The sequence below is a fragment of the Salvelinus namaycush genome, chromosome 27 (genome assembly GCF_016432855.1).
Source record: "Salvelinus namaycush isolate Seneca chromosome 27, SaNama_1.0, whole genome shotgun sequence".
NCBI classification, from domain to species: Eukaryota; Metazoa; Chordata; class Actinopteri; order Salmoniformes; family Salmonidae; genus Salvelinus; species Salvelinus namaycush.
Genome location: NC_052333.1, coordinates 9,188,085 through 9,214,465, shown reverse-complemented (window position 1 = coordinate 9,214,465; position 26,381 = coordinate 9,188,085). Strand labels below are relative to the sequence as shown.

The 26,381-nt window shown below is 42.6% G+C and overlaps 1 protein-coding gene across 1 annotated transcript; it reads left to right on the top strand.

Moving 5' to 3' along the window:
- The first annotated feature begins 550 nt into the window (after positions 1 to 550).
- On the top strand, positions 551 to 19,630 carry LOC120022499 (polypeptide N-acetylgalactosaminyltransferase 12-like). The gene is made up of 10 exons (XM_038966441.1): positions 551 to 1,611; positions 2,217 to 2,386; positions 3,644 to 3,833; positions 4,146 to 4,331; positions 5,124 to 5,241; positions 5,807 to 5,983; positions 10,227 to 10,358; positions 11,295 to 11,408; positions 12,744 to 12,902; positions 15,984 to 19,630. Exons 1-10 carry the CDS (start codon positions 1,256 to 1,258, stop codon positions 16,122 to 16,124), a joined length of 1,743 nt encoding a protein of 580 aa, XP_038822369.1. The 5' UTR covers positions 551 to 1,255; the 3' UTR covers positions 16,125 to 19,630.
- The last annotated feature ends 6,751 nt before the right edge of the window (positions 19,631 to 26,381 follow it).

The following is a 26,381-nucleotide window of genomic DNA, read 5'->3' as shown; positions in this document are numbered from 1 at the left end:
TTATTTTTTATGAAAATGTCCTCATCCAGGCTAATATATGTTTTCCTCCAGAGATAGTAAGACAGACAGGTCAGTGTACCATGATATATTACAACACTCTGGTTACCTTTTCTCTTTGTTGTTTTGACACTAAGAGTATTCAATCAAACAGTATGGCACCCAAATTACCTTCTCACTCTGAACAGTTACCTCAATTATTGATCATTTTCATTTTCTTAAAGATGTTTGCTTCAAACTAGACTATTTAAAATATATTTAGGGCTAAGTGACATTCAACAGTGCTAAGATAAATAATGTAAGAATATTTGTCCATAATGAAGATGACTTTATTGCACCCGTAAATGTTAAACAAATGTCAAATCATATATTTAATAACACAAGCTCTGTTCATACAAGAACACGGAATATCAGTAGTCTCTTTGGAATCAGTGCATGAAAACTACAGTAAACTACAGTCACGTGATATTGTACTTTTTTTTACTACTTGTTGCCAACCCGGAAGCAGTCAATTTAATGCTTCATGCATTTGCATAATTATGAATACGATATCGAAACGAAGCAGCTGTAACATTGTTAAACTGTAACAATTTTTTTCGTTACAGTTTCCTGGAACGCAGAAGACATTGTTTGCACAGCGTCGTTTGTTGATACAACAACTCGTGACACTGGAGAAAGATTAGTGACTGATAAACTTCTGATAAACTTCTTAAATGTATCGACGTGTATGATTTTGTGCGGCTCGCTAACGGAAACCGTTGAAATGTGTGCGTAGGTTGCAGGTAAAGAGCTACAACGTGACATAGTTAATGTAGGCTACATTGTGTCCATGGCGCGAAGATAAGTAGGGTGCGCAAAATGGATTAGGATTTAGTGCTACTGGGACAGAATGGAGCGCTGGACACATTAATTTGACCTTGATTCTTTTTTTTTTTATCTGGGTGTAAATGATAATCCATTTTTAACATCACGTTTATGGAGAAGTCATATTTCAATAAACTTTGACCAAGGAAGCCAATCGCTGCATGACAGAAAACGACCGTTGAAATTTGACTTGGCTAGTCAAATTTGGTCAACCCTGTTAAACATTTCGAAATAAAGTTGATTCAAGCAAAATAGGGGAACTTTTACATTGCACAAAGTTATTATCAGAAGCCAGTTCATGGTGAATTTGGTGGATCTGGTTTGGTAATGCACCATGATGCTGTTGTAGCCTACGGGGTATGAACATATCTCGTGAAGGAGGAAGGGAGACACGATGGCACTTTCCCGGCGAAGGAATCGGTGGAAGTTGATAGTTTGCCTTTTTGCGGCGTCTATAGTGGGATATTTTATTTTAAACAGGCATAATAATCACGGTGACATAGCTGGAACACGTCGAAGAGAGGTTCCAACTGAGCAAGATATTGCAAATGAAATGCTTAAAAAGCCTGTTTATGACAAACCGACGTTGGATTTAAATGCCTTGGGAGAAATGGGCAGAGCTGTCAAATTAAACCTCGTTGGAGAGGAGAAGAGAAACGAAGAGGAAAGTATTAATAAACACCAGATTAATACCTATGTGAGTGATCTGGTATCTCTCCACCGCAGTCTACCCGAACGATGGAATCCTCTGTGAGTTTGAGTGTGGTGTTTATGATATTTTCCCAACATTCCCTTGTGATAAGAGTATTTTATAGAGCTTTTCTAAAATATGACTGACTGAATATGAAGGAGCCATCAACCGATTGTGGCAAACCTCGTTGAGTATTTCTAAATGCCTAAATGACAGGCAAGGCAATGCTTGATTTTGCAAGGTTGGATAAAGTCAGATCACTGACAAAGCTCGTTAATTAAACTGTTTATTTTGAGTTTACGAAAGGGCCAGGAATGAGGTATTAAATGACTCGTTGCGTGTTAAGCCATGTGCAAAGAATGAATAAAGTACTGCGGCCATATCTCAGTCAGACATCCAAGCATATGGGTAACCAACAACATTGACCAAAAACGAACAGATTTTCTTTCTTCCTAGATCAGATCAGCACTCCTACTATTAGACACTTTTTGAATACTGGCCCAGATCTATTAGCCAGGGTGACATATCTGTTGTGCTATAATTACACTCCTTGTCATGTCAATGACAGTGAGTAAACAATGAGAAGCATGATGGAAAGGGGATGTCTGTGGTCAGGCTTGCTACAGATCTATAACAAGTGAACTCCTTCTCTTTACTTCTCCAGTTGTAAGGACCAGAAGTATGACTATAGGTCATTGCCATCCACTTCAGTGGTGATCGCCTTCTACAACGAGGCCTGGTCCACACTGCTACGTACTGTCCACAGTGTCCTGGAGACCTCACCCGACAGACTGCTACGAGAGGTGGTGCTGGTGGACGACTATAGTGACAGAGGTACAATCATGTATATACAGTACCAGTCAAAAGTTTGGACACACCTACTCATTCAAGGGTTTTTCTTTATTTTTACTATTTTCTACATTGTAGAATAATAGTGAAGACATCAAAACTATGAAATACCACATATGGAATCATGTAGTAACCAAAAAAAGAGTTAAAAAATCAAAATATATTTATATTTGCGATTCTTCAAAGTAGCCACCCTTTGCCTGTATGTGCTGATCTAGGACCAGGTGCCTCCTGTCAATGCAATTTGTATTAATTGTGATCTAAAAGGCTAAACTCTTACCCCGAGACCCTGTTTGTATGGGCCCAGATTTACAGACATGCTTGGCTAGAGTGACATCACTATGTCTGCCAAAGGCAAAGCGAGCCAATATCTGATGAATATGACATTCAATATGTTAAGGTTAAAGGGATGGTGCACATAGTGCGAACTCATCATCATCAAAGTTTCTGCTCTGTACTGAAAGTGTTCTACCTTGAAAACTTGACTGCTGACATGCACATTTTTGGGGGGATTGTGTTAACAACAGACTAATGAACAAAATACAAAATTAAAGTTTTTAAGTGAACTTTAAATATATTTGAATACCAGTTGGTAAACATGCAGCCTTACTCATAGGCCACTATTTGTCCCTTTCAGCACATGACGTAGTATTGGCCATGGGAGTCGCTCCGAATATTTGATCAGATTTCTGACAAGTAGTTTACATTTTAGGCATTTAGCAGACGCTCTTATCCAGAGCCACTTACACTTAGTGCATTCGTATTAAGACAGCTAGGTGGGACAACCACACATCACAGTCATAGTAAATACATGTTTCCTCAATAAAGTATCTATCAGCAAAGTTAGAGCTAGTAAGGGGAAAATAGTCAAGTGCCAGTGTTGGTTCACAATTTTTTTTGTTTTTGTGTGTTTTCTTTTAAGGATTAAAAAGGCACCAATATTGACTGAACCTCAAAGGGCATCACTTCCCCATTTGACATTGAGTGGTTCCTTCCATCGCCACTAGATGGTGCTAAATCAGTACTTTTGGAAATACCTATAGTGAAGAAAACATAGTGAAGAAAAGCCTTTCTTACTTGCTTGTCATTATCAATTAAACCACAAAGTGCAGGCACATCTGTTAGCAGCATTACACATTCTGTACCATTACACACCCTGTACCTGCATGTTACACACATCCCAGTTGAGGAAATGTACACTCTTGTCATGATACGTAAACAGCCCTTTTGGTTCCCTGTCAGCTCATTTGAAGGAGCCGTTAGAAAACTACATCTCCAGCTTGAAGAAGGTGCATCTGATCCGGGCCAGGAAGAGGGAGGGCCTGGTGCGGGCCAGGCTCTTGGGGGCCTCCATCGCCACGGGCGATGTGCTGACCTTTCTCGACTGCCACTGTGAATGCCACAGGGGCTGGCTGGAGCCCCTGCTCGAGAGGTGAGAAACCCCGTAGTGAGCCAGGTCAGGACTGTTCTTCAGTCTAGTCGTAGGACCTTAGTTTCCACATGTACAGTAGTGCCTCTCTCCATTCCTTCTACTTTGCGGTTGAATGTATCGTGCTGCTGGCTAGATTTGGATATGTGTAGCTATGTGAACTATTTTCCTTACCCACCCCCTTTCACACTAATCCCAAGCCTCCAAAGGCCTGTTCCATATGGTACCTGGTGAGGCCTTTCTCTCTGTCGTCACCCTGTTATACTGCAACCCCCTGCCCCATGCTTGCTTCTGCTCTCTTCTCCTCTGCCCCAGGATTAAGGAGGAACCGTCCGCTGTGGTGTGTCCCGTCATTGATGTCATCGACTGGAACACCTTCCAGTATCTAGGCAACCCCGGGGAACCCCAGATCGGAGGTTTTGATTGGCGGCTGGTCTTCACCTGGCACTCGGTGCCAGAGTATGAGCAGAAACGCAGGCGCTCTGCCATCGATGTCATCAGGTCTGTGGTACCCTACATTAGAAACAGGCACTATGTCATCAGGTCTGTGGTACCCTACATTAGAAACAGGCGCTATGTCACCAGGTCTGTGGTACCCTACATTAGAAACAGGCGCTATGTCACCAGGTCTGTGGGACCCTACATTAGAAACAGGCGCTCTGCCATCGATGTCATCAGGTCTGTGGTACCCTACATTAGAAACAGGCGCTCTGCCATCGATGTCACCAGGTCTGTGGTACCCTACATTAGAAACAGGCACTCTGCCATCGATGTCATCAGGTCTGTGGTACCCTACATTAGAAACAGGCACTCTGCCATCGATGTCATCAGGTCTGTGGTACCCTACATTAGAAACAGGCGCTCTGCCATCGATGTCATCAGGTCTGTGGTACCCTACATTAGAAACAGGCGCTCTGCCATCGATGTCACCAGGTCTGTGGTACCCTACATTAGAAACAGGCGCTCTGCCATCGATGTCACCAGGTCTGTGGTACCCTACATTAGAAACAGGCGCTCTGCCATCGATGTCACCAGGTCTGTGGTACCCTACATTAGAAACAGGCGCTCTGCCATCGATGTCACCAGGTCTGTGGTACCCTAACAACTTCAGTGTACCGGAGAGGAAAATAGTCTAATCCTCAGTTAACTATCAAGATATATGTTTAACAATTTGATATGCATATTATGTAGAGATCAACAATTGTTATACATACCATAGGCTATATGATTTATGATAATTATGGAACAAGTTTTCAAGATCTGCTCTGTAAGCTGTGTGTGTTTTGGTCCCAGGTCTCCTACTATGGCTGGTGGGCTGTTTGCTGTCAGTAAGAACTATTTCCATTACCTGGGCACGTATGACACAGGCATGGAGGTGTGGGGAGGAGAGAACCTAGAGTTCTCATTTAGGGTGAGTGTAGGTGAGAGAGAGAACGAGCAAGAGTGTGTGTGTGAGTGAGATTGTGTGTGAGAGCGAGAGTGATACATTTGGGCTTGCTGTACTCTGTGCTGTTTATCCATGCCTTTTTCCTGACGTTTCTGTGATAAGTTAAAAACCCGCTGGAATCCAGTAACCCATGGTCACCATACTGTTATGAAATATGTGGGGATTCACACAAGGCTGCAATGTTGACACTTTCATTATATAACTAGGTCACCACTATGCCATTTTGGATAAAGAAAAATTACCTTTCTGTCCCCTAATCAAAATTACATTAAAGAACTTTGAACCAAAAGTTACCTCTGTCAATTAAGGTTCCGCAGTCAATAAAGTTGCAACGTTTGAAGAATTTAAACCAGCACAGAGGTCATGTTTTCCTTCAGTTACTTCCTGTGGGAAAGAACCAAACCACCATACAACAACAGAACTCCCTCCCCTTTGAGAAAGACACACAAAGCTGCCCATTGTGCTGCCTGATTGAATCATGGTGTGTAGCTAATCATGTCCTCGTGTTGCTGTTGTTGTTGTTATTTAGATCTGGCAGTGCGGGGGCAGCCTGGAGATCCACCCCTGCTCCCACGTGGGCCATGTCTTCCCCAAGAAGGCCCCCTATTCGCGGAGTAAGGCCCTGGCCAACAGCGTGCGTGCTGCAGAGGTCTGGATGGACGACTACAAGGAGTTGTACTACCACCGTAACCCCCACGCTCGCCTGGTAGGCCAGCCCTGAACAGGGACTAGCGAAAGCTAGCAAAATGTGTGGCTTTTGAAAGTGCATGGTGCTGTGATTGTGGGTCAGGATCAGAAGTGTATGGTGCTGTGATTGTGGGTCAGGACCAGTAGTGTATGGTGCTGTGATTGTGGGTCAGGACCAGTAGTGTATGGTGCTGTGATTGTGGGTCAGGATCAGAAGTGTATGGTGCTGTGATTGTGGGTCAGGACCAGTAGTGTATGGTGCTGTGATTGTGGGTCAGGACCAGTAGTGTATGGTGCTGTGATTGTGGCTCAGGATTAGAAGTGTATGGTGCTGTGATTGTGGGTCAGGACCAGTAGTGTATGGTGCTGTGATTGTGGGTCAGGATCAGAAGTGTATGGTGCTGTGATTGTGGGTCAGGACCAGTAGTGTATGGTGCTGTGATTGTGGGTCAGGACCAGTAGTGTATGGTGCTGTGATTGTGGGTCAGGATCAGAAGTGTATGGTGCTGTGATTGTGGGTCAGGATCAGAAGTGTATGGTGCTGTGATTGTGGGTTAGGACCAGTAGTGCAGGTGGTAATAGTTTGTATGTATGCATGCACAGCTTTTCAAAGTAGTGATCAAATTCACATAAAAGCATGCCTCTGAGGAGCACAACTTCCATTCACACTTGTGGATCATACCTCTATGGTTAAGAGCAGCCATCTTACACTGAAAGAAGGGAAAAGCCCCTCATATTTTTTTACGTCTAAGACACACACACACACACACACACACACACACACACACACACACACACACACACTTCTCCCCGCCCCCTGCTCTGTAAATGCTCCCCTGATTGAGTGACACTTGTGATGCATGAGGACGGGACACACAAGGTGACACTCCGTCCGGTGTGAGATTACCATCGAGCGGCACAGCTCCACGCAGCGACAGTGGGCATCACCCACCCACCCTTCAGTTAGTCAAAGATACTCCGTTCTGCGGCAACCCAGGTGCCAGGCTGCCAGCAGGCCTGGGTTCAAATACTAGTTGAAATTATTTCAAATACTTCAACTGGGCTTGATTTAGCTTGCCTGGTGCAATGGAACCAATGGAATAGTTCGAAAATTGCAAACTTTGCCCATCTGGCACTCCTGGCAGGCTAAAGCAAATGCAAACAAACGCAAAAAGTATTTGAAAGATTTCTAATAATATTTGAACCCAAGTCTGCCAGGGTACCATGCTGCCAGTGTGTGGCACTCTAAACGAAACACGGATCAGATGGCACTCAGCTTTCTGAGAGGAGGTTGACATGCCAACTGCCAAGTGGGAAGTGCTAGGCAGAACTTTACCTTCTCCACAAACACCAATTTGCTCTCGCTCGCTCTCTATCTCTCTCTCGCTCTCTCTCGCTCTCTCTCGCTCTCTCTCGCTCTCTCTCTCTCGCTCTCTCTCTCGCTCTCTCCCTCGCTCTCTCCCTCGCGCACTCTCGCGCACTCTCTCTCTGTCGCTCTCTCTCTGTGTGTGTGCTCTCTGCCTGGCATTCAGGTGAAGGGGAATGTGCCAGTCTGACCTTTTCAGTAGAAATATGAGATACAATCGCTCTCAAGAATCCAGTGATTCAAATTGATAAAGCTCCTGTCAAGCAATGGGATGTTGTTTTCTAATGGTTGGACTAATATTCCTCAGGCTTGTTTCCTGTTCAACTTTTAATTCACACCAGTTGAAACCTCCATTTTACTACTTACTAACAGAAATCCCGTTTGGAGCGTTCCCGGATGTCCTGCTTATTCCTTCCTGATTCCAGGAATCTTCTAACTCGGGATGTCTGGAAAACCTGGGATGGTTGGAAAGTTTTTGTAAGCCTAATAATTCCTCTAAGACTGCCCCCTACTGGCCCTTACTGCCCCACCCTCCTGTCTCCCCTGACTTGATTACCTTCCTTCTCTGGGGTCTAAATCAATTGATGGGCAATCAATTAGAGATGTTCAGGCATGCCGCTCCCATCTTTCACCTTCCTCCAACAGTAGGGGGCAGTCACCTTCCTCCAACAGTAGGGGGCAGTCACCTTCCTCCAACAGTAGGGGGCAGTCACCTTCCTCCAACAGTAGGGGGCAGTCACCTTCCTCCAACAGTAGGGGGCAGTCACCTTCCTCCAACAGTAGGGGGCAGTCAACTTCCTCCAACAGTAGGGGGCAGTCAACTTCCTCCAACAGTAGGGGGCAGTCACCTTCCTCCAACAGTAGGGGGCAGTCACCTTCCTCCAACAGTAGGGGGCAGTCACCTTCCTCCAACAGGGGCTTGTCTCCAAGCAGATGTTCCTGTCCCCAACACTCCTCTGTGGACCATAACTAACACCTAACAATCACCGCTTGGTATGGCAACTGCTTGGCATCCGACCGTACGGCCCAGTACATCACTGGAGCAGAGCTCTCTGCCGAGATCCATGTATCCTCTATACCAGGCAGGTAGGCCCTAAAAAATGTCAAATGTTCCAGCCACCCAAGTCATACACTGTTCTCTCTGCTACCGCACGGCAAGTGGTGCCGATGCACCAAGTCTAGAACCAACAAGACCCTGAACAGCTTCTCCCCCCGAGCCATAAGACTGCTAAATAGTTAGTCTGAGTAGCTATTTGATTAGCTATCTACATTAACCCTTTTTGCACAAACCTTTTGGACTCCTTGCAAACAGTGCTGCTACTGTTTATTATGTCACTTTATTCCTCGTTATATGTACAGTTGAAGTTGGATGATTACAAACACCTTGGCCAAATACATTTAAACTCAGTTTTTCACAATTCCTGACATTTAATCCTAGTAAAAATTCCCTGTATTAGGTCAGTTAGGATCACCACTCTATTTTAAGAATGTCAAATGTCAGAATAATAGTAGAGTGATTTATTTCAGCTTTTATTTCTTTCATCACATTCACAGTGGGTCAGAAGTTTACATACACTCAATTAGTATTTGGTAGCATTTCCTTTAAATTGTTTAACTTGGCAAATGTTTTGGGTAGCCATCCACAATAAGTTGGGTGAATTTTGGCCCATTCCTCCTGACAGAGCTGGTGTAACTGAGTCAGGTTTGTAGGCCTCCTTGCTCGCACACGCTTTTTCAGTTCTGCCCACAAATCTTCTATGGGATTGAGGTCAGGGCTTTGTGATGGCCACTCCAATACCTTGACTTTGTTGTCCTTAAGCCATTTTGCCACAACTTCGGAAGTATGCTTGGGGTCATTGTCCATTTGGAAGGCCCATTTGCGACCAAGCTTTAACTTCCTGACTGATGTCTTGAGATGTTGCTTCAATATATCCACATGATTGTGGTGTTCTTCGGCTTGCAAACCTCCCCCTTTTTCCTCCGAACATAACAATGGTCATTATGGTCAAACAGTTCTATTTTTGTTTCATCAGACCAGAGGACATTTCTCCAAAAAGCATGATCTTTGTCCCCATGTGCAGTTGCAAACCGTAGTCTGGCTTTTTTATGGTGGTTTTGGAGCAGTGCCTTCTTCCATGCTGAGCGGCCTTTCAGGTTATGTCGATATAGGACATATAAAGTAGATGTCCTAACCGACTTTCCGAAGCCATAGTTTGTTAACAAGACATTTGTGGAGTGGTTGAATAACGAGTTTTAATGACAACAACCTAAGTGTATGTAAACTTCCTACTTCAACTGTACATACTGTATATCGACTCAGTACTGGTACCTTGTGTATATAGCCAAGTTATCGTTACTCAGTGTATTTATTATTACTTGTTTGACTTTTCTATTATTTCTCTATTTTCTTTTTCTTTGCATTGTTGGGAAGGGCTCGTAAGCATTTCACTGTTACTCTACACCTGTTGTTTACGAAGCGTGTGACAAATCAAATTTGATTTCTGAAAAACCTTGGGAATTTTGCAACCCTAGACTGTGGATTGGAGTGTATTTGTGCTAACAGTGACCAGGATGCAGTGGTGGTCTGCTAGTGGGCAGTGTTTGTGTGTGTGTGTGGGAGGAGTGCTTACGTTTGAGTTGAGATTGTGTACAACAAAAGAGGAGTGTGATGCAAAAGTCTGTTTTTGTAGTGTCAGTGTATGTGGTGGATTTGTGTGTTTATGGGAACTTTTGAAAAACCATAGATGGTGCTGTTTGTCAGTTCACAGAATAATACCAAGAGACTCAAACAGACAGGAAGTCAGTTGAACATTTACTTCTGAGCTCATGACTGCATGGCCTCAAAATAAATATAATGATATAATTTTAAAGTCTCTTGTTTTGTTGTTGTTGTCAGGAAGCCTTTGGGGATGTGACAGACAGGAGGAGGCTCAGGACCCAGCTGGGATGTAAGGACTTCAAGTGGTACCTGGAGAACATCTATCCTGATATCCACGTCCCTGAGGACAGGCCTGGGATGTTTGGAATGGTGAGGAGAATGCTACCATTTTGACTCCAAGGTTGTATTAGTTAGGCACCAAACAGAAGGTTGTATTAGTTAGGCACCAAACAGAAGGTTGTATTAGTTAGGAACCAAACAGAAGGTTGTATTAGTTAGGCACCAAACAGAAGGTTGTATTAGTTAGGCACCAAACAGAAGGTTGTATTAGTTAGGCACCAAACAGAAGGTTGTATTTGTTAGGCACCAAACAGAAGGAAACGGACTGAAACTACCTGAACTTGTCCAATAAGAAACACGTGTTGTCGTTTTCAACCCAGGCGACCTCACATTTGCACAGTGTAACTCAAGGGAAAGTCACCCAGTAAAATGCTACTTGTCTAAAGGTATTTGGTTTTAAACATACTTAAGTATCAAAAGTAAATGGAATTGCTAAAATGACCTTAAGTATCAAAAGTAAAAGTATAAATCATTTTAACTTCCTTATATTAAGCAAACCAGACATCCCTATGTTTTTTTTGTTAACGGATAACCAGGGGCACACTCCAACACTCAGACATAACTTACGAACTAAGTGATTGTGTTTAGTGAGTCCACCAGATCAGAGGCAGTAGGGATGACCAGGCATGTTCTCTTGATAAGTGTGTGAATTGGACCATTTTCCTGTCAAAATGTAACAAGTACTTTTGGGTGTCAGGAAAAATGTATAGAGTAAAAAGTACATTATTTTCAAAGTTGGCAAAGTTGGCAAAAATATAAAAAAGTACAGATACCAAAAAACCCGACATAAGTAGTACTTTAAAGTATTTTTACTTAAGTAAATGTACCACATTAATGAATCTGTGTTTATTAAAGGGATAGTGCACTCAAGTGTGTTATCATAGGCAACTTGACTGAACTTTCCCTTGACTCCCCACACTCATAGCTGTACTTTAACAGCAGCATCTGCATGTTGTTTCCCTTTAGCTGAAGAACAGAGGCATGTCCAGCTACTGCTTTGACTACAACCCTCCTGACGACCATAACCTGGTGGGCCACCGGATCATCCTCTACCCCTGTCATGGCATGGGACAAAACCAGGTAGCTATGGCTCCATCTTTAGTCTCCATGTCCTTCATTTAAAACCAGGTAGCTATGGCTCCATCTTTAGTCTCCATGTCCTTCATTTAAAACCAGGTAGCTATGGCTCCATCTTTAGTCTCCATGTCCTTCATTTAAAACCAGGTAGCTATGGCTCCATCTTTACTCTCCATGTCCTTCATTTAAAACCAGGTAGCTATGGCTCCATCTTTAGTCTCCATGTCCTTCATTTAAAACCAGGTAGCTATGGCTCCATCTTTACTCTCCATGTCCTTCATTTAAAACCAGGTAGCTATGGCTCCATCTTTAGTCTCCATGTCCTTCATTTAAAACCATGTAGCTATGGCTCCATCTTTAGTCTCCATATCCTTCATTTAAAACCATGTAGCTATGGCTCCATCTTTAGTCTCCATGTCCTTCATTTAAAACCAGGTAGCTATGGCTCCATCTTTACTCTCCATGTCCTTCATTTAGTAGTGGTTCAGACACTGGTGTGCTAGCCTATATTGTTTTCAGGACTGCAGTGATTGTTGTCTAGTGTTGTTAGCTTAGATTTTTGTTTAGCATTTTTTTTAATTTAACCTTTTTTTAACTAGGCAAGTCAGTTAAGAACAAATGACGTCTCATCATCTGTCATGGTTAAACAATGCTTACAGTGCTTTCATGGCTAATAGCCTAACACCTTGACCAAACCGGCCCTGCACGTGCATTTCCGTGCGCATGTTGATTTTGTCTACACCCAGCAGACGGGTTCATAACGCGCAGATTAAAATGCCTAACCAACTATATTAGTTTGGGGACAGGTTGAAACACATGAAGCATTCATGGACATTTAGCTAGCTTGCTGTTGCTAGATCATTTGTCCAGGAAGGAAAGCTTTGGATTATTTTACCTTCTTTTTCTGGTGGATCTTTGTAGAATTTAACCTATTTTGAGTCATACAAAGTCGTGTGTGCTCTACTCTGACCATTAGTCCACAGATAAAGGAGAAACCTAGTTAATTTTCTTTGATTTAATCTCTCCTCGTTCATCTTTTAATCACCCACATGGGTTAGTATGCTCGTGAAAACCAATGAGTAAATGGGAGAGGCGAAACTTGAATGTAATGGTCATTTGATTTTTAACTGGGCCTGGCAGACAGCATGTGGTAATGGAAATGATATTTGACTCAGGGCTTCAGATTATAATGTACATTGACAAGTACAAAAGTATTATGTGTATTTGGAGCAAAATGAAAGTGAAGAAAACAGGTACCATTGTGTGTGAGGTCAGCTGTATGGAACACAACAAAAACTCCACGAACCACGCACACGCTCTTCGTCTCTCCTGTTGCAGTTTTTTGAGTACTCCAATGAGAGTAGGGAGATCCGCTATAACACCAGGGAGCCAGCAGGGTGCGCTGTGGGGGACGCTGTCTCCAACTACCTGACCGTGCACCTGTGCAGGAAACCCCGGCAGACTGTACCACAGGACCAGAAGTTTGTCCTCAGAGAGGTGAGCTGGATGGGGACTGTGTGTTCATCCCACGTCATGGCAGCAAACAGGGAGCAGAGGAAAGGGTCAGTGGTGGATGGTGGCCAGAGATATAGGTGTACAGGAATTTTGTAATGGAATCAATGTTTTTAAAATGTATTTAACCTTTATTTTAACTAGGCAAGTCAGTTAAGAACAAATTCTTATTTTCAATGACGGCCTAGGAACAGTGGGTTAACTGCCTGTTCAGGGGCAGAACGGCAGATTTTTACCTTGTCAGCTCGGGGATTCGAACTAGCAACCTTTCGGTTACTGGCCCAAAACTAGGCTACCTGCCGTGTAAGGGTATCAAACACATGGAAATCATATGTTTTGATACCGTTCCATTCAACCATTACAAAGAACCAGTCCTCTTAGATCTCTGTCCACCAGCCTCCTCTGAAGAAGGTGGAGAGGAGAGTAGAAAACCCAGATGAACACATGGACGTACAGAGCCATCAGAAAGTATTCACACCCCTGGACTTTTCCCACATTTTGTTGTGTTACAGCCTGAATTTAAAATGGATTTAATGTAGATTTTTTGTGTGTCCCTAATCTACACAAAATATCCCATAATGTCAAAGTGGAACTATATGTTGAGAAATGTTTACAAATTAATTAAAAATGAAAAGCTGAAATGTCTTGAGTCTAAGTATTCAACCATTTTTGTTATGGCAAGCATAAATAAATTCAGGAGTAAGAGTGTACTTAAGTCACATAAGTTGCATGGACTCACTCTGTGTGCAATAATTTTGTGTAACATGATTTTTAAATGACTACCCCATCTATGTACCCCACACATACAATTATCTGTAAGGTCACTCAGTGAATTTGTGAATTTAAAGCACAGACTCAGCCACAAAGGCCAGGAAGGGTTTTCCAATGGTTTGCAAAGAAGGGTAGATGGGTAAAAAAAAAAAACACACACACTTAAGTGCTCCTTTGAGCATGGTGCAGTTATTAATTACACTTTGGATGGTGTATCAATACACCCAGTCACTACAAAGATACAGGCGTCCTTCCTAACTCAGTTGCTGGAGAGGAAGGAAACTTCTCAGGGATTTCATCATGAGCCCAATGGTGATCTGACTAGTGGTTAGAGCGTTTGGCCAGTAACCGAAAGAGTATTTTGAGTAGATTGTTGACAAAAATTGACAACACATTCCGTTTTAATCCCACTTTGTAACACAACAAAATGTGGGGGAAATCAAGGGGTTCTGAAGGCAGTATATACAGTAGAGTACAGTACGGGTGTAGCTAAATGTTGGTTTTCACTAAGCACTCTTGTGTTCTGTCTGTTCTGTTGATTTTCTGGTTGGAGCGGCCTCGATGCATTCAGAGCATGTTCAAAGGGAAGCTTTGACAAATACTCACATTAAGCCCTCTCCCCTCTCAGCTCTCATTTTTCTCTCAGCGCTACCTCGCTCTATCAAATCAATTCAATTCAAAGGGCCTTATTGGCACGGGAAACATATGTTAACATTGCCAAAGCAAGTGAAATAGATAATTAACAAAACTGAAATAAACAATCAAAAATGAACAGTAAACATTCCAAACACAAACAGTCCTGGGGTTGTTTGTGAACAGAGCCCAATGACCAGCTTGCTTAGGGGACTCTTCTCTAGGTTAATCTCTCTGTACGTGATGGCTTTATCTATCTCTCTCCCTCTCAGCTCTCCCATTTTCACTCTCTCAGCTCTCCCATTTTCACTCTCTCAGCTCTCCCATTTTCACTCTCTCAGATCTCCCATTTTCACTCTCTCTCAGATCTCCCATTTTCACTCTCTCTCAGATCTCCCATTTTCACTCTCTCTCAGATCTCCCATTTTCACTCTCTCTCAGATCTCCCATTTTCACTCTCTCTCAGATCTCCCATTTTCACTCTCTCTCAGCTCTCCCATTTTCACTCTCTCTCAGCTCTCCCATTTTCACTCTCTCTCAGATCTCCCATTTTCACTCTCTCTCAGCTCTCCCATTTTCACTCTCTCTGATCTCCCATTTTCACTCTCTCTGATCTCCCATTTTCACTCTCTCTCAGATCTCCCATTTTCACACTCTTTCAGCAGTACCTCTGTCAGCACTCTCTCTCTCGCTCTTTCTTTCTCTTTCTCGAGTCCTTATCCTCCACAGACTCCAACTCCCCTCAGATACAGACTCATCCCAGTATCACTATAGTAGATGTTAATAGTCCTAGTCTCTCTCTGGAGTAGGGGTCACATGATTAAATAATGTCTTCTGGATAGCTTTGATGTATCTCAGGTGATAAGTGTTTTTGTGGCGTTTGGTACACAATGGATCATAAAGCATTGAGGTAGCCTATTGACTGGGTGCACAGTCCATGCTTGTTGTGGTAGTTTAGTACAGGTACGTGTTCAGTGTTTCCAGCAGGGGAGCAACTTTCACTGGGGACGGGTGAAAGTCCCCCCCACATTTGCATTTTTGTCCCCCCCCAGTTTTATCATTGGAATGTGATACAAAACAAGGCCACGGTGTGCTTTAGGACCATGCCGACGCCTCCGAGCGGTCGGTTAGGCTGTTTGAAATGTTTATCGGACTGGATAAAAAAATAAATGATGTCCCTCCCACTTCTAAAATCAAAGTTGCTCCCCTGGTTTCCAAACATGTTAATAGCTAGAGAGAGAGAGAGAGAGAGAGCAATTGACAGAAGGCTAGGGACAGTTTCTGACTCTTCACACTGCACAGCTCCCCTCTCTGTAATGCCTGTATGTAGTCTCTTGTTCCTGGATGTAGTCTACACACCAGTGGTTCACAACTTCACTTCTCCAGGGTTGTAGCCAGTCCTACTGCTGTTAAAATCTTCTTTTTTTATTGATTGGCTAGTGAGTCCACAGACTTGGTTGTTTAGGTAGATATTAGTTGGTTAAAGGGAAGGATTAAGACCAGCATTAGTTAATTGGGACCAGCATTAGTTAATAGGCCTTAAGGACAGTGCTTCTCTACTCTATACTAGTGGTCCATTTGGCCTGGCTTGTAAAATAGATTATATTTCAATAACCTGTTTTAAATAAAGGTAACATGTTTTTAATAACTTCTTTCCACTAGGACGACACCCTCTACCATGTGATGACGCAGAAGTGCGTCCAGGCCGTGGACAAGACTGACAACGGCACCCCTGCCCCTGCCCTGCGGCCTTGCTCAGACCACGCCAACCAGAAGTGGTTTTTTGAGGAGAGGGGGGCGTAGTGGAACGGGCCAGCCGAAATCCCTATCCCTGGGGTAGAGGGTCAACCAAACTCTTACCCCTGGGATAGAGGGTGAGGGTTGGAGGGCCCCCAAGACCAATACTCAGGTCCAGCGCCCTTATGCCGTGGAGATGACCTGGGTCGTAGTCACTAGATACAAAACAGAAGAAAATGGTCCAAAACGGCGAGGTTCTATCTGAAGTAGTCTAATAGGAATAATTTGTTTTCTGTTGCACACGGTTTGTAAATGTTGTGCTCTAATGAATATGACCCTGGTCAGGAGAACCGTTCTCACCTCCTGTATCTATGCACAACCGTGTGCTTGCTGGACAACGTCAACATTGACGTTTTCGCACATTTGTGAAAACCTGGGAGACGAAGGATGTTGGAATGGACTGGGATATTTAACACATTTTTATGTGTGGGATTTAATGACCTGTCTGTTCATCTGACTGAAAGCCACTCCTACTTTTTATTCTCACTTTCGTTCTTACCTCTCTCTTTCTCTGGAACACAGGACCACTTAGCAGCTGGTCGTGGATGTTTTTGGGCATTGCAGTGATCATGACAGACTCTTATGTACTTGCGCATTACATTATAGCTGGAAATCTCAGACTCAACCTCTAGACGGAGCCAAAGCTTCCATCTTGTGTGCTGATCTTTTTCACTCCATCCAGCATGTTCTCAGCTCAGTGATGTGAGTTGTTAATTGTTCAGGTATTTTTGGGAGCCTAATATTTTGTTTTATACATATTTTATTTTTTAAATACGTGCTTACTACTTCAACCAGTCCCTCCAAGATTTTTTTTTTTTTTGTGATATTTTCGGGCAAAATAATCTTGCATGGCAGTATGCAACAATTGTGTTCAATTTGTCGCGAAAGTGCGCTGACGAGAGAAACATTTGTTGCCGTGTAGCTTGATTGAACCATATTATGCTGTGATTGGTTAATTTGCGCCCCCTCTTTTTGTACTGCGGTAATGGATCTGTTTTATGCGGTAATATTGCAATGATTTGACTTTTTTATGCAGAAATTAGTGTGGTGATTGGTCAAATTTGCAAGCCCTCGCAAAATATGTGATGAAATTTTTGATTGCACACAAAAAAATTGCGATGACAGAATCGTGGAGGGGCTTTATAACTTTCGATTGGCTCCGCTTCTAGGCTTAAGACAACACACAGTACCTCTTTAGCCACACGATTACTGGTAGTAGGAGAAATTCCACTCCGGTCTTAAGTTGTGTTCATGAATCACAATTATGAATTTGGATAACTCACGGTAAGCAATTTAAACATTTCTGAAAGAAGGAATACTTGTGGTTTTTCATTGTTTTTTGGTCTAACATGCATCTTGTCAATGCAGTTGACTCCTAGTGAGATTGTTATTTTCCTAATAGAGTGAAGCTACTAAGACTTAACGTAGCTATATTGGGTGTGTTAATTATATTATAATTCTTGTTTATTTTAAATGATATATTTACTCAATGTTTATTTACTTACTTATTGATCATCGTTGATGTCAGCGTGGATTTATTAATTCAGCACTAAGTTAAATGAGCCACTTGACTTTATGTATTGCAATTGCAATAACAAATGGGGAAAACAATTGTTGACAATAAATGTTCCTTAAGGCCATCATTTGGGCCATTTTACCCAGAAGTGCCTTACCTGATGCAAAAAGAGATATGGAAAGATACGCATGGAATTCTAAAACAAATCCACATTTTTATTAAAAGAGATTAAGGACAAATCTCAAATGATACCTACCTTATCCCTATATAGTGTACTATAGTGCAGGGGTACTCGCCTACTATTTGAGAAGGTCCGGTCACATACATTTCCTCTGTGGCAATGGTCCGGATGGATATTGTAATTTGTCGTAGTAACAAACCCTAACGTTGCGACCCCCAAGCTGTTCAAACTGTTTACACCCCTCTTTTTGCCAGATATAAAAAATAAAGTTGCTGTTTTTTAAAACAAATTTCCTGCAATTCTACACATGTTGACATGTCTTATGTGTGTTCATATGATACCTGAGTGGCTCAACAAAATCAGCCGGGGTTCCCTTGGGATGGAGGCCCCTGGGCATGTAATCTGGCCACGATAACTACAAGATGTAGGTAGCTGGTTAGCCTAACTTTCCTATCTAGTTGACATGCGCTAGTGGTAATTAACTGGACATTTTTCTGACAGGTTATAAATAGCTCTCTAAGGTCTGTCAGTGGAGGAAGGAAAACTGTCCATACACAACCAAATTTCAAGATATTGCCTTGTGCATTCTACTATTATAACTCAACAGTAAGTTTCATTTCCCAAAAAATAAATACTATTTATTTATTTAGTCAGGACCTGCGGTCCGTATTGACCCTGTTCTGGGTCCGGATCCGGAACCGCCAGTTGGCTGCTATAGGGCGTAAGGTGTCATTTGAGATATAGCCTAAGTGTACTTTAAGATTGATATCTTATGCAAGGAGATTGTGGGTGAATGGAGTGCTGCATTGATCCCTGTTCGCTTAGCCTAGTGGTATGGCTGTTGCGTTTAGGGGGACGTTGGACACACACTCACTAACACACATGCATACACACACACACACACACACACACACACACCGGAGTTTACGTGCAGGATCTCTGGATCACTTCAATTGAAATAGGGATATGAGATTTGATTTATACCTTTTTATATCCCATGGCCACAGTTCATAACATGTTTTCTAAGTACATTGACAAGAGTCAGTTTTATTTAAACACGACCGGGTGAATCACAATATGTCAACCTATTGATTTTGGACAGGGTCCAAAGTAGTGCACTATAGAGTACCATTTGGAATGCAGACATATTTTTGCGCCAGGGAGTTGAATAAATATGAGATTGTTTTTCCTGAGTTATAGTAGCGTTATTTACGGTTTTCTTAGTCATCTGGTATTCCAGGCATGTCCCTACATTGTAAAACATGTTTTATTGTATGTTATTTGACATGGTATATGGCCGCAGCAAAATTGATAAGTGACCATTCACCTGGTTTGCTTAATATCTTTCTGGCAGGTCATAGAATGGCGTGGCGCTCCTCTATCACCGTACATCATAAAGTGTGATGTTCTGTCTGTTTGGGACACAGTACTCTGGATGCATCCCACATGGCACCCTGTTCTCTATGTTGACAACTACTTTTTAAAATCAATATGCTGGATCCAACTGGATTTAATTCTAATGCTGTTCATTCCATGTGGCCTTTACCATCATAAAAAAAAATTGTTATTAATTCAAGATATTTTTAGGAACTGTCCATAAAATGGAATCGATTGGATGAAACTGAGTTTGTAATCATATTAATGTACCATTTTTCTAGTACCATTCTGGAAAAAGTATTTAATGTGTAATGTTTCATTTCTGAATAATAATAATACAAAGTAAAACTTTTAAGAATTGTATTCTTGGTTGGTATGTATGTATTTTCTTCAAACCACATCAGGTACCAGTCAAAAGTTTGGACACACCTACTCATTCAAGGGTTTTCCTTTATTTTTTACTATTAAAAAATAGTAGTCACCTGGAATGCATTCCAATTAACATGTGTGCCTTGTTTAATTTGTGGAATTCCATATTATGTCAAGAACAGCTCAAATAAGCAAAGAGAAAAGACAGTCCATCATTACTTTAAGACATGAAAAGACATAAAATTTCAAGAACTTTGAAAGTTCCTTCAAGTGCAGTCACAAAAACGATCAAGCGCTATGATGAAACGCTCCTATGAGGACCGCCACAGGAAAAGAAGAACCAGAGTTTCCTCTGCTGCAGAGGATAAGTTCATTTAGAGTTACCGGCCTCAGAAATTGCAGCCAAAATAAATACTTCAGAGTTCAATTAACAGACACATCTCAACATCAATTGTTTAGAGGAGACTGCGTGAATCAGGCCTTCATTGTCAAATTGCTGCAAAGAAACCACTACTAAAGGACACCAATAAGAAGAAGACACTTGCATGGGCCAAGAAACACGAGCAATGGACATTAGACCAGTGGAAATCTGTGCTTTGGTCTGAGGAGTCCACATTTGAGATTTTTGGTTCCAACGGCCATGTCTTCGTGAGACGAGAGAGTAGGTGAACGGATGATCTCTGCATGTGTGGTTCCCATCGTGAAGCATGGAGGAGGAGGTGTGATGGTGGGGGTGCTTTGCTGGTGACACTGTTTGTGATTTATTTAGAATTCAAGGCACACTTAACCAGCATGGCTACCACAGAATTCTACAGGGATACGCCATCCCATCTGGTTTTGCGCTTAGTGAGACTATCATTTGTTTTTCAACATGACAATGACCCAACACCTCCAGACTGTGTAAGGGCTATTTGACCAAGAAGGAGAGTGATGGAGTGCTGCATCAGATAACCTGGCCTCCATAATCATCCGACCTCAACCCAATTTGAGATGGTTTGGGATGAGTTGGACCGCAGAGTGAAGGAAAAGCAGCCAACAAGTGCTCAGCATATGTGGGAACTCCTTCACGACTGTTGGAAAAGCTTTCCACGCGAAGCTTGTTGAGAGAAGTAGGCAAAGGGTGGCTACTTTGAAGAATCTCAAATATAAATATATTTTGATTTGTTTAAGATTAGATTTTTTAGTTACTACATGATTCCATATGTGTTATTTCATAGTTTTGATGTCTTCACTATTATTCTGCAATGTAGAAAATAGTGCAAATAAAGAACCCTTGAATGAGTAGGTGTGTCCAAACCTTTGACTGGTACTGTACATCAAATACCTGAATTCACACAATCTTTCTCCTTCATACTATTACAGCACAGTAGACATTTTATTTATGTACATTTCAGATGCCTATGTATGTACTCTGCTGTGGACTGACGCACAGGCGGGTATTTTTGAGTACTGTACCTTTAAAAAATACATTTAAAAAAAGCTCCCCAAGAAAACACTACATATTTTTAGTAACTACTCATATCATTACAATTGTAATAGTTTGTTCCCTTTTCCATATATGACTCATGCATCCCAGTCATAATAATATAGACTACTGCTGGTGGATCCATTCCCATTATCCTCTTTGCGTAGGGAGAGAGAGTTCTGTTCAAACCATATCTGATTGGTTTTTAACACCAGCTGCTGTGTGAGATGGGGGAAATGTCGAGCTCACGCCAAGTCCCTCTCTTCCCCCTGTGCCTCAGCAATGCCCTGCAGTTCTCCTCAATTACTCATTCATGAAGCTCCACTGTTTGATATTTCATAGGGTGCTTGCGTGGGCCTCCTTTGTGTGGTGTCGTCTGCCGAGGCTGGCTCTGTGGCGCAGTGAGAGGAAAGGAAGGGAATTAGAACCGTGGTAGTTAGAGCTGTGTTCGCTGTCTCCTCACAGAAACACTGAAGGGAACTAGCTGTGGCCAGTTCAGGAAGGCTGAAATGATCCTTTGTGTTGAAAATTGTAACCTCAAACCAACATTTAACAAAGATGTGATTTTCTTTAAATCATGGAGTATATCTGTAGAGAAGATATCTTATATCTATTTTGGAACATTTCAGTCTGCTGGCTCTCTCACAGAATGACACGCTCTCAGAAGAACTAGCTGGAACCCGTCATTCTGACGGGCACTAATGCTGCCGAGACATCAATCTAGCTCTAGATCAGCGCTGAGTACTATTCACTCCTTGTATAGTTTATATATTGCCAAAGTGTATCTTGTTCCCTTTGAACAGTGTATGGAATATGTAATGATAAAATTCAGCGTTCCCAGAAATATCATGAATAAGTTGTTAACACGGAAAGACCTTAATAACCTTCTCCAGGAAAGAGATGTATCTTTATGTATAATAGTGATGTACATATTCTGAACCAAAATATAAATGCATGTAAAGTGTTGGTCCTGTGTTTCATGAGCTGAAACAAAAAATCCCAGAAATGTTCCATATGCACAAAAAGCTTGTTTCCCTCAAATGCTGTGCACAAATTTGCTTACATCCCTGTTGGTGAGCATTTCTCTTGTGTCAAGATAATTCATCCACCTGACAGGTGTGGCATATCAAGAAGCTGATTAAACAGCATGATAATTACACAGGTGCACCTTGTGCTGGGGACAATAAAAGTCCACTCTAAAATGTGCAGTTTTGTCACACAACACAATGTCACAGATGTTTCAAGTTTTGAGGGAGCGTGGAATTGGCATGCTGACCGCAGAAATGTTCACCAGAGTTGTTGCCAGAGAATGTTAATTTCCCTACCATAAGCCACCTCCAATGTTGTTTTAGAGAATTTGACAGTACGTCAAACCAGTCTCACAACCGCTAACCATGCCAGCCCAGGACCTACACATCCGGCTTCTTCACCTGCGGGATCTTCTGAGACCAACCACCTGGACAGCTGATGAAACTGTGGGTTTGCACAACTGAAGAATCTCTGCACAAACTGTCAAAAAACGTCTCAGGGAAGCTCATCTGCGTGCTCGTCATACTCACCAGGGTTTTGACCTGACTGGTGTTCGGCGTCGTAATTGACTTCAGTGGGCAAATGCTCACCTTCGATGACCACTGGTACACTGGAGAAGTGTGCTCTTCACGGATGAATCCCGGTTTCAACTGTACTGGGCAGATGGCGAGTAGTATGGCGTTGTGTAAGTGAGCTGTTTGTTGATGTCAACGTTGTGAACAGAGTGCCCCATGGTGGAGGTGGGGTTATGGTATGAGCAGGTATAAGCTACGGACAACGAACACAATTGCATTTTATCAATGGCAATTTGAATGCACAGAGATACCGTGACGAGATCCTAAGGCCCATTGTCGTGCCATTCATCCGCCGTCATCACCTGATGTTTCAGCATAATTATGCACTGCCCCATGTCGCAAGGATCTGTTCACAATTCCTGGAAGCAGAAAATGTCCCAGTTCTTCCATGGTCTGCATACTAACCAGACGTGTCACCCATTGAGCATGTTTGGGATGCTCTGGATCGACGTGTACGACAGTTCCCGACAATATCTAGCAACTTCGTACAGCCATTGAAGAGGAGTGGGACAACATTTCACAGACCACAATCAACAGCGTTATCAACTGTATGCAAAGGAGATGTGTCGCGCTGCTTGAGGCAAATGGTGGTCACTTCAGATACTGACTGGTTTTATGATCCAAGCCTTTTTTTGTAAGTATCTGACCAACAAATGCATATCTGTATTTCCAGTCATGTGACTGGAGCTCCCGAGTGGTGCAGCGGTCTAAGGAACTGCATCTCAGTGCTAGAAGTGTCACAACAGACACCCTGGTTCGAATCCAGGCTCTCACGACCAGCCGTGATTGGGAGTCCCATAGGGCGGTACACAATTGGCCCAGCAGTGTCCAGGTTTGGCCTGTGTAGGCCGTCATTGCAAATAAGAATTTGTCTTAACTGACTTGCCGAGTTAAATAAAATAGAAAATAAATCCATAGATTTGGGCCAAATGAATTTATTTCAATTGACTGATTTCCTTACATGAACTGTAACTCAGTAAAATCTTTGAAATGGTTGCGTTTATATTTATGTTCAGTGTAGTAACCTGAAAACTGTACATTGAGGCTGCAAGCCTTCCACATTAACCCACATCCCATGCATATGTCCATTGGTCATGTACATCACACTTCCTACAGTACAACTCATTTGAGAAGCTAAGGCTCTTTGGTTGTCAGGGGAGGGAGAAACCATAGGAGGCTTGAGTGTGTGACATCGCCTACACATAGTCTATTTCTCTTCTCAGTGCAAGTCAGTGGTTTACATAAACCCCAATACCCATTGAGCCCAGTGGCACAGTGAGCGGCTGCTATAGCTGAATGCATTAGGTGAAACACCTTAATTTCAGGAGGCTTGCCAGACGATGCATTGATTATGTAAGACCTGCATATTGAGGTAGTGCTCAGGAGCCTTGAAGCTCTTGTTTAGATTATGTGTTGGTGAATGTAAAGGAAAAGTGGGTTGACTTGAATCTAATTACCACCTGTATTTGGAACTAAGAAAGTGAACACATATGTACGTGATCATCTTTGATCAATCAAGTAAGTACATTCATAGGACAGAAATGCTTGAGCCTACTGACATTTTTAGATAATTTGCATCTCTTCTCTGAATGGAACCCTCTGATCTCATAGAATTCTGGTTTCCCGGGGAACAAGGAAACAAAGTATTTGAAGCATGCAACATTTTAGTACTTCAAGAGCTCATAACAGAACTGTACACAAAACTGTAGACGGGGAAAATTCAATGGACTTTGTTGTGAAGAAGATAGAAGGTACATTTACAGCTAAGTAATTCATCTGATAGTTGAGTGGGATCTTTTGTATGTGCAAACATTTATTTGTACAGTGAACAATCTGAGCTCATGTTGGCTTATTTGGCCCTGAATACACATGCACCATGCTCTCAATTGCAACAATACTCTCCCACCTCTCAATATAATTTTTTACAATTATTTTGTTCTCTGTTCTGATGTAGCCTTGCTTATTTAAATGTGTTACACTTCAAATTATATTTTTTGCTTTTTATCATGGCCACTGAGTGTTTCAGTAATATGTCTTTACATCCTTCTCTGTCTGACTAGAGTTGGATATATCCAGGTATCACACGAAGGGACACTATAGGAAGCTTGGCTCGCCAAAGAATGATACCACAGATGATCTTACTGATAACACTAGGACTGCAGAGAGAGGTAAATGATTATGCTGGCACTGTTATCCACAAAATATGTAGCCTACATATTTCATTAAATTGTTATGCTAGAGGAATGAACATTATAAACATTTATCTGGAAAAGGAATGCTTGTTCTGATACTTCTAATAAAATCATCTCTTGTTAAGCAACAATGTAGCACTCAATATTATTCTCATTTTAGTTAATGTTAGAAAATGTTAATCACAGTGACATGTTCAGATTCAGTTCCCTTTGTGACATCACTGTTCTGGCCTATGATGATGATGATGCACATGATTGCTCAAGTGTTATAATAATTTATTACATTTCTATAGCACTTTTCATATAATTTATTAATGAACAGTTATCTACTCAAAGTAGCTGTTGAAACAGTGTAGGCAGGATGCACTTAAGGTCATGAGTGTGGACGCTCTGAGGAGGACTAAGAACAAAAATACAAATATTATAGAGGAATCATCTGGTATGTTACTCTTTAATGGTTTCAGATTGCTGCCCTTATGACACTAGTCATGTTATAATGTGATGTCGACATATAAAAGTGTTTATCAGGGCGAGATGACAATGACATGGACATTTCTGAAGGGGAATCTGGTGATCACTCTTGGTAAAAGTACAGATAGACTCAATGGATTTATCCATTTAGATGTTGCTGCTTGATGAAGGTCATGACCTTTAGTGACCTGTACTGTGTCAAACCCATTTCCACCTCTAGCTGTGGGAGAAATTTGTGACTTTTCCCCACTCATTTCTACCTCTGAAAAGACTCCAACTGTTTCCATGTAGACTGACTTTTAAGATGCAATGCAGACTAGATTTTTCTTTCATTGATTCAATTTTAGACCACTAATGAAGCCTTGGAATTGTAAACTGCCTGCTGTCTGTACAGGTTGTGAGAGTCAGGTACAGGTGCAGTCAAAGGCCATAGAGACAACTCCCTCCAGACTCAACCCCAGTCTCTCAGACCTCCTCTCTAGGCTCGGCACCACCAACCTGGGCAGCGACCAGCACCCCGCCAGTAGGCCCTCTGACCAACACCTCCACCAAGACACCATGGTCCACAGCTACTCCCTCAACCTGGACACTCAAACCCTGGCAGGGTCCAACAGTTTGACCGGCGCCGACCCTCACCCCCAGCCGCCGCAGACCATGTACTACCACCACCGCTCCGACTCCCAGAGGTCACTGTGCGGCGAGGTGGATCCTCTCTTTATACACACAGTTACGGCTGCAGAATTAGTCTGCGGGGAGAGTAAGTACAGGTGCTCAGGCTGCCTGAGGTACTACGACCACCTGGGGACCCTGCTGGGTCATATCGACCAGGGCTGGAGCGAGGGCTTCAGCTGCAGGGTGTTCTACAGGAAGCTGAAGAGCATGCAGGACCGCAGCCCCATGGTCATGATGAGTTGCCAGAGCAAGGAGGCCCAGGCCCTGGATATCGACCCTAAGCACTCTAGCTCCTCCATCATTCGCCTCGGGTCGGCCTCGCTGGCCCTGGCCCACCATCCGACTGATGTTGACGGGAGGAAGGGTCCTGGGACAAGGGACAAGAAGGCAGACATGATCCACATGTGGCTGCAGAA

What these genes read in the sequence shown, in the direction of transcription:
- LOC120022499 (XM_038966441.1), top strand. Translation starts at nt 1,256, where the DNA reads ATGGCACTTTCCCGGCGAAGGAATCGGTGGAAGTTGATAGTTTGCCTT. An exon ending in GGACGACTATAGTGACAGAG is followed by an intron (nt 2,387 to 3,643) that starts GTACAATCATGT and finishes GTTCCCTGTCAG; the next exon opens with CTCATTTGAAGGAGCCGTTA. An exon ending in TCTGCCATCGATGTCATCAG is followed by an intron (nt 4,332 to 5,123) that starts GTCTGTGGTACC and finishes TTTTGGTCCCAG; the next exon opens with GTCTCCTACTATGGCTGGTG.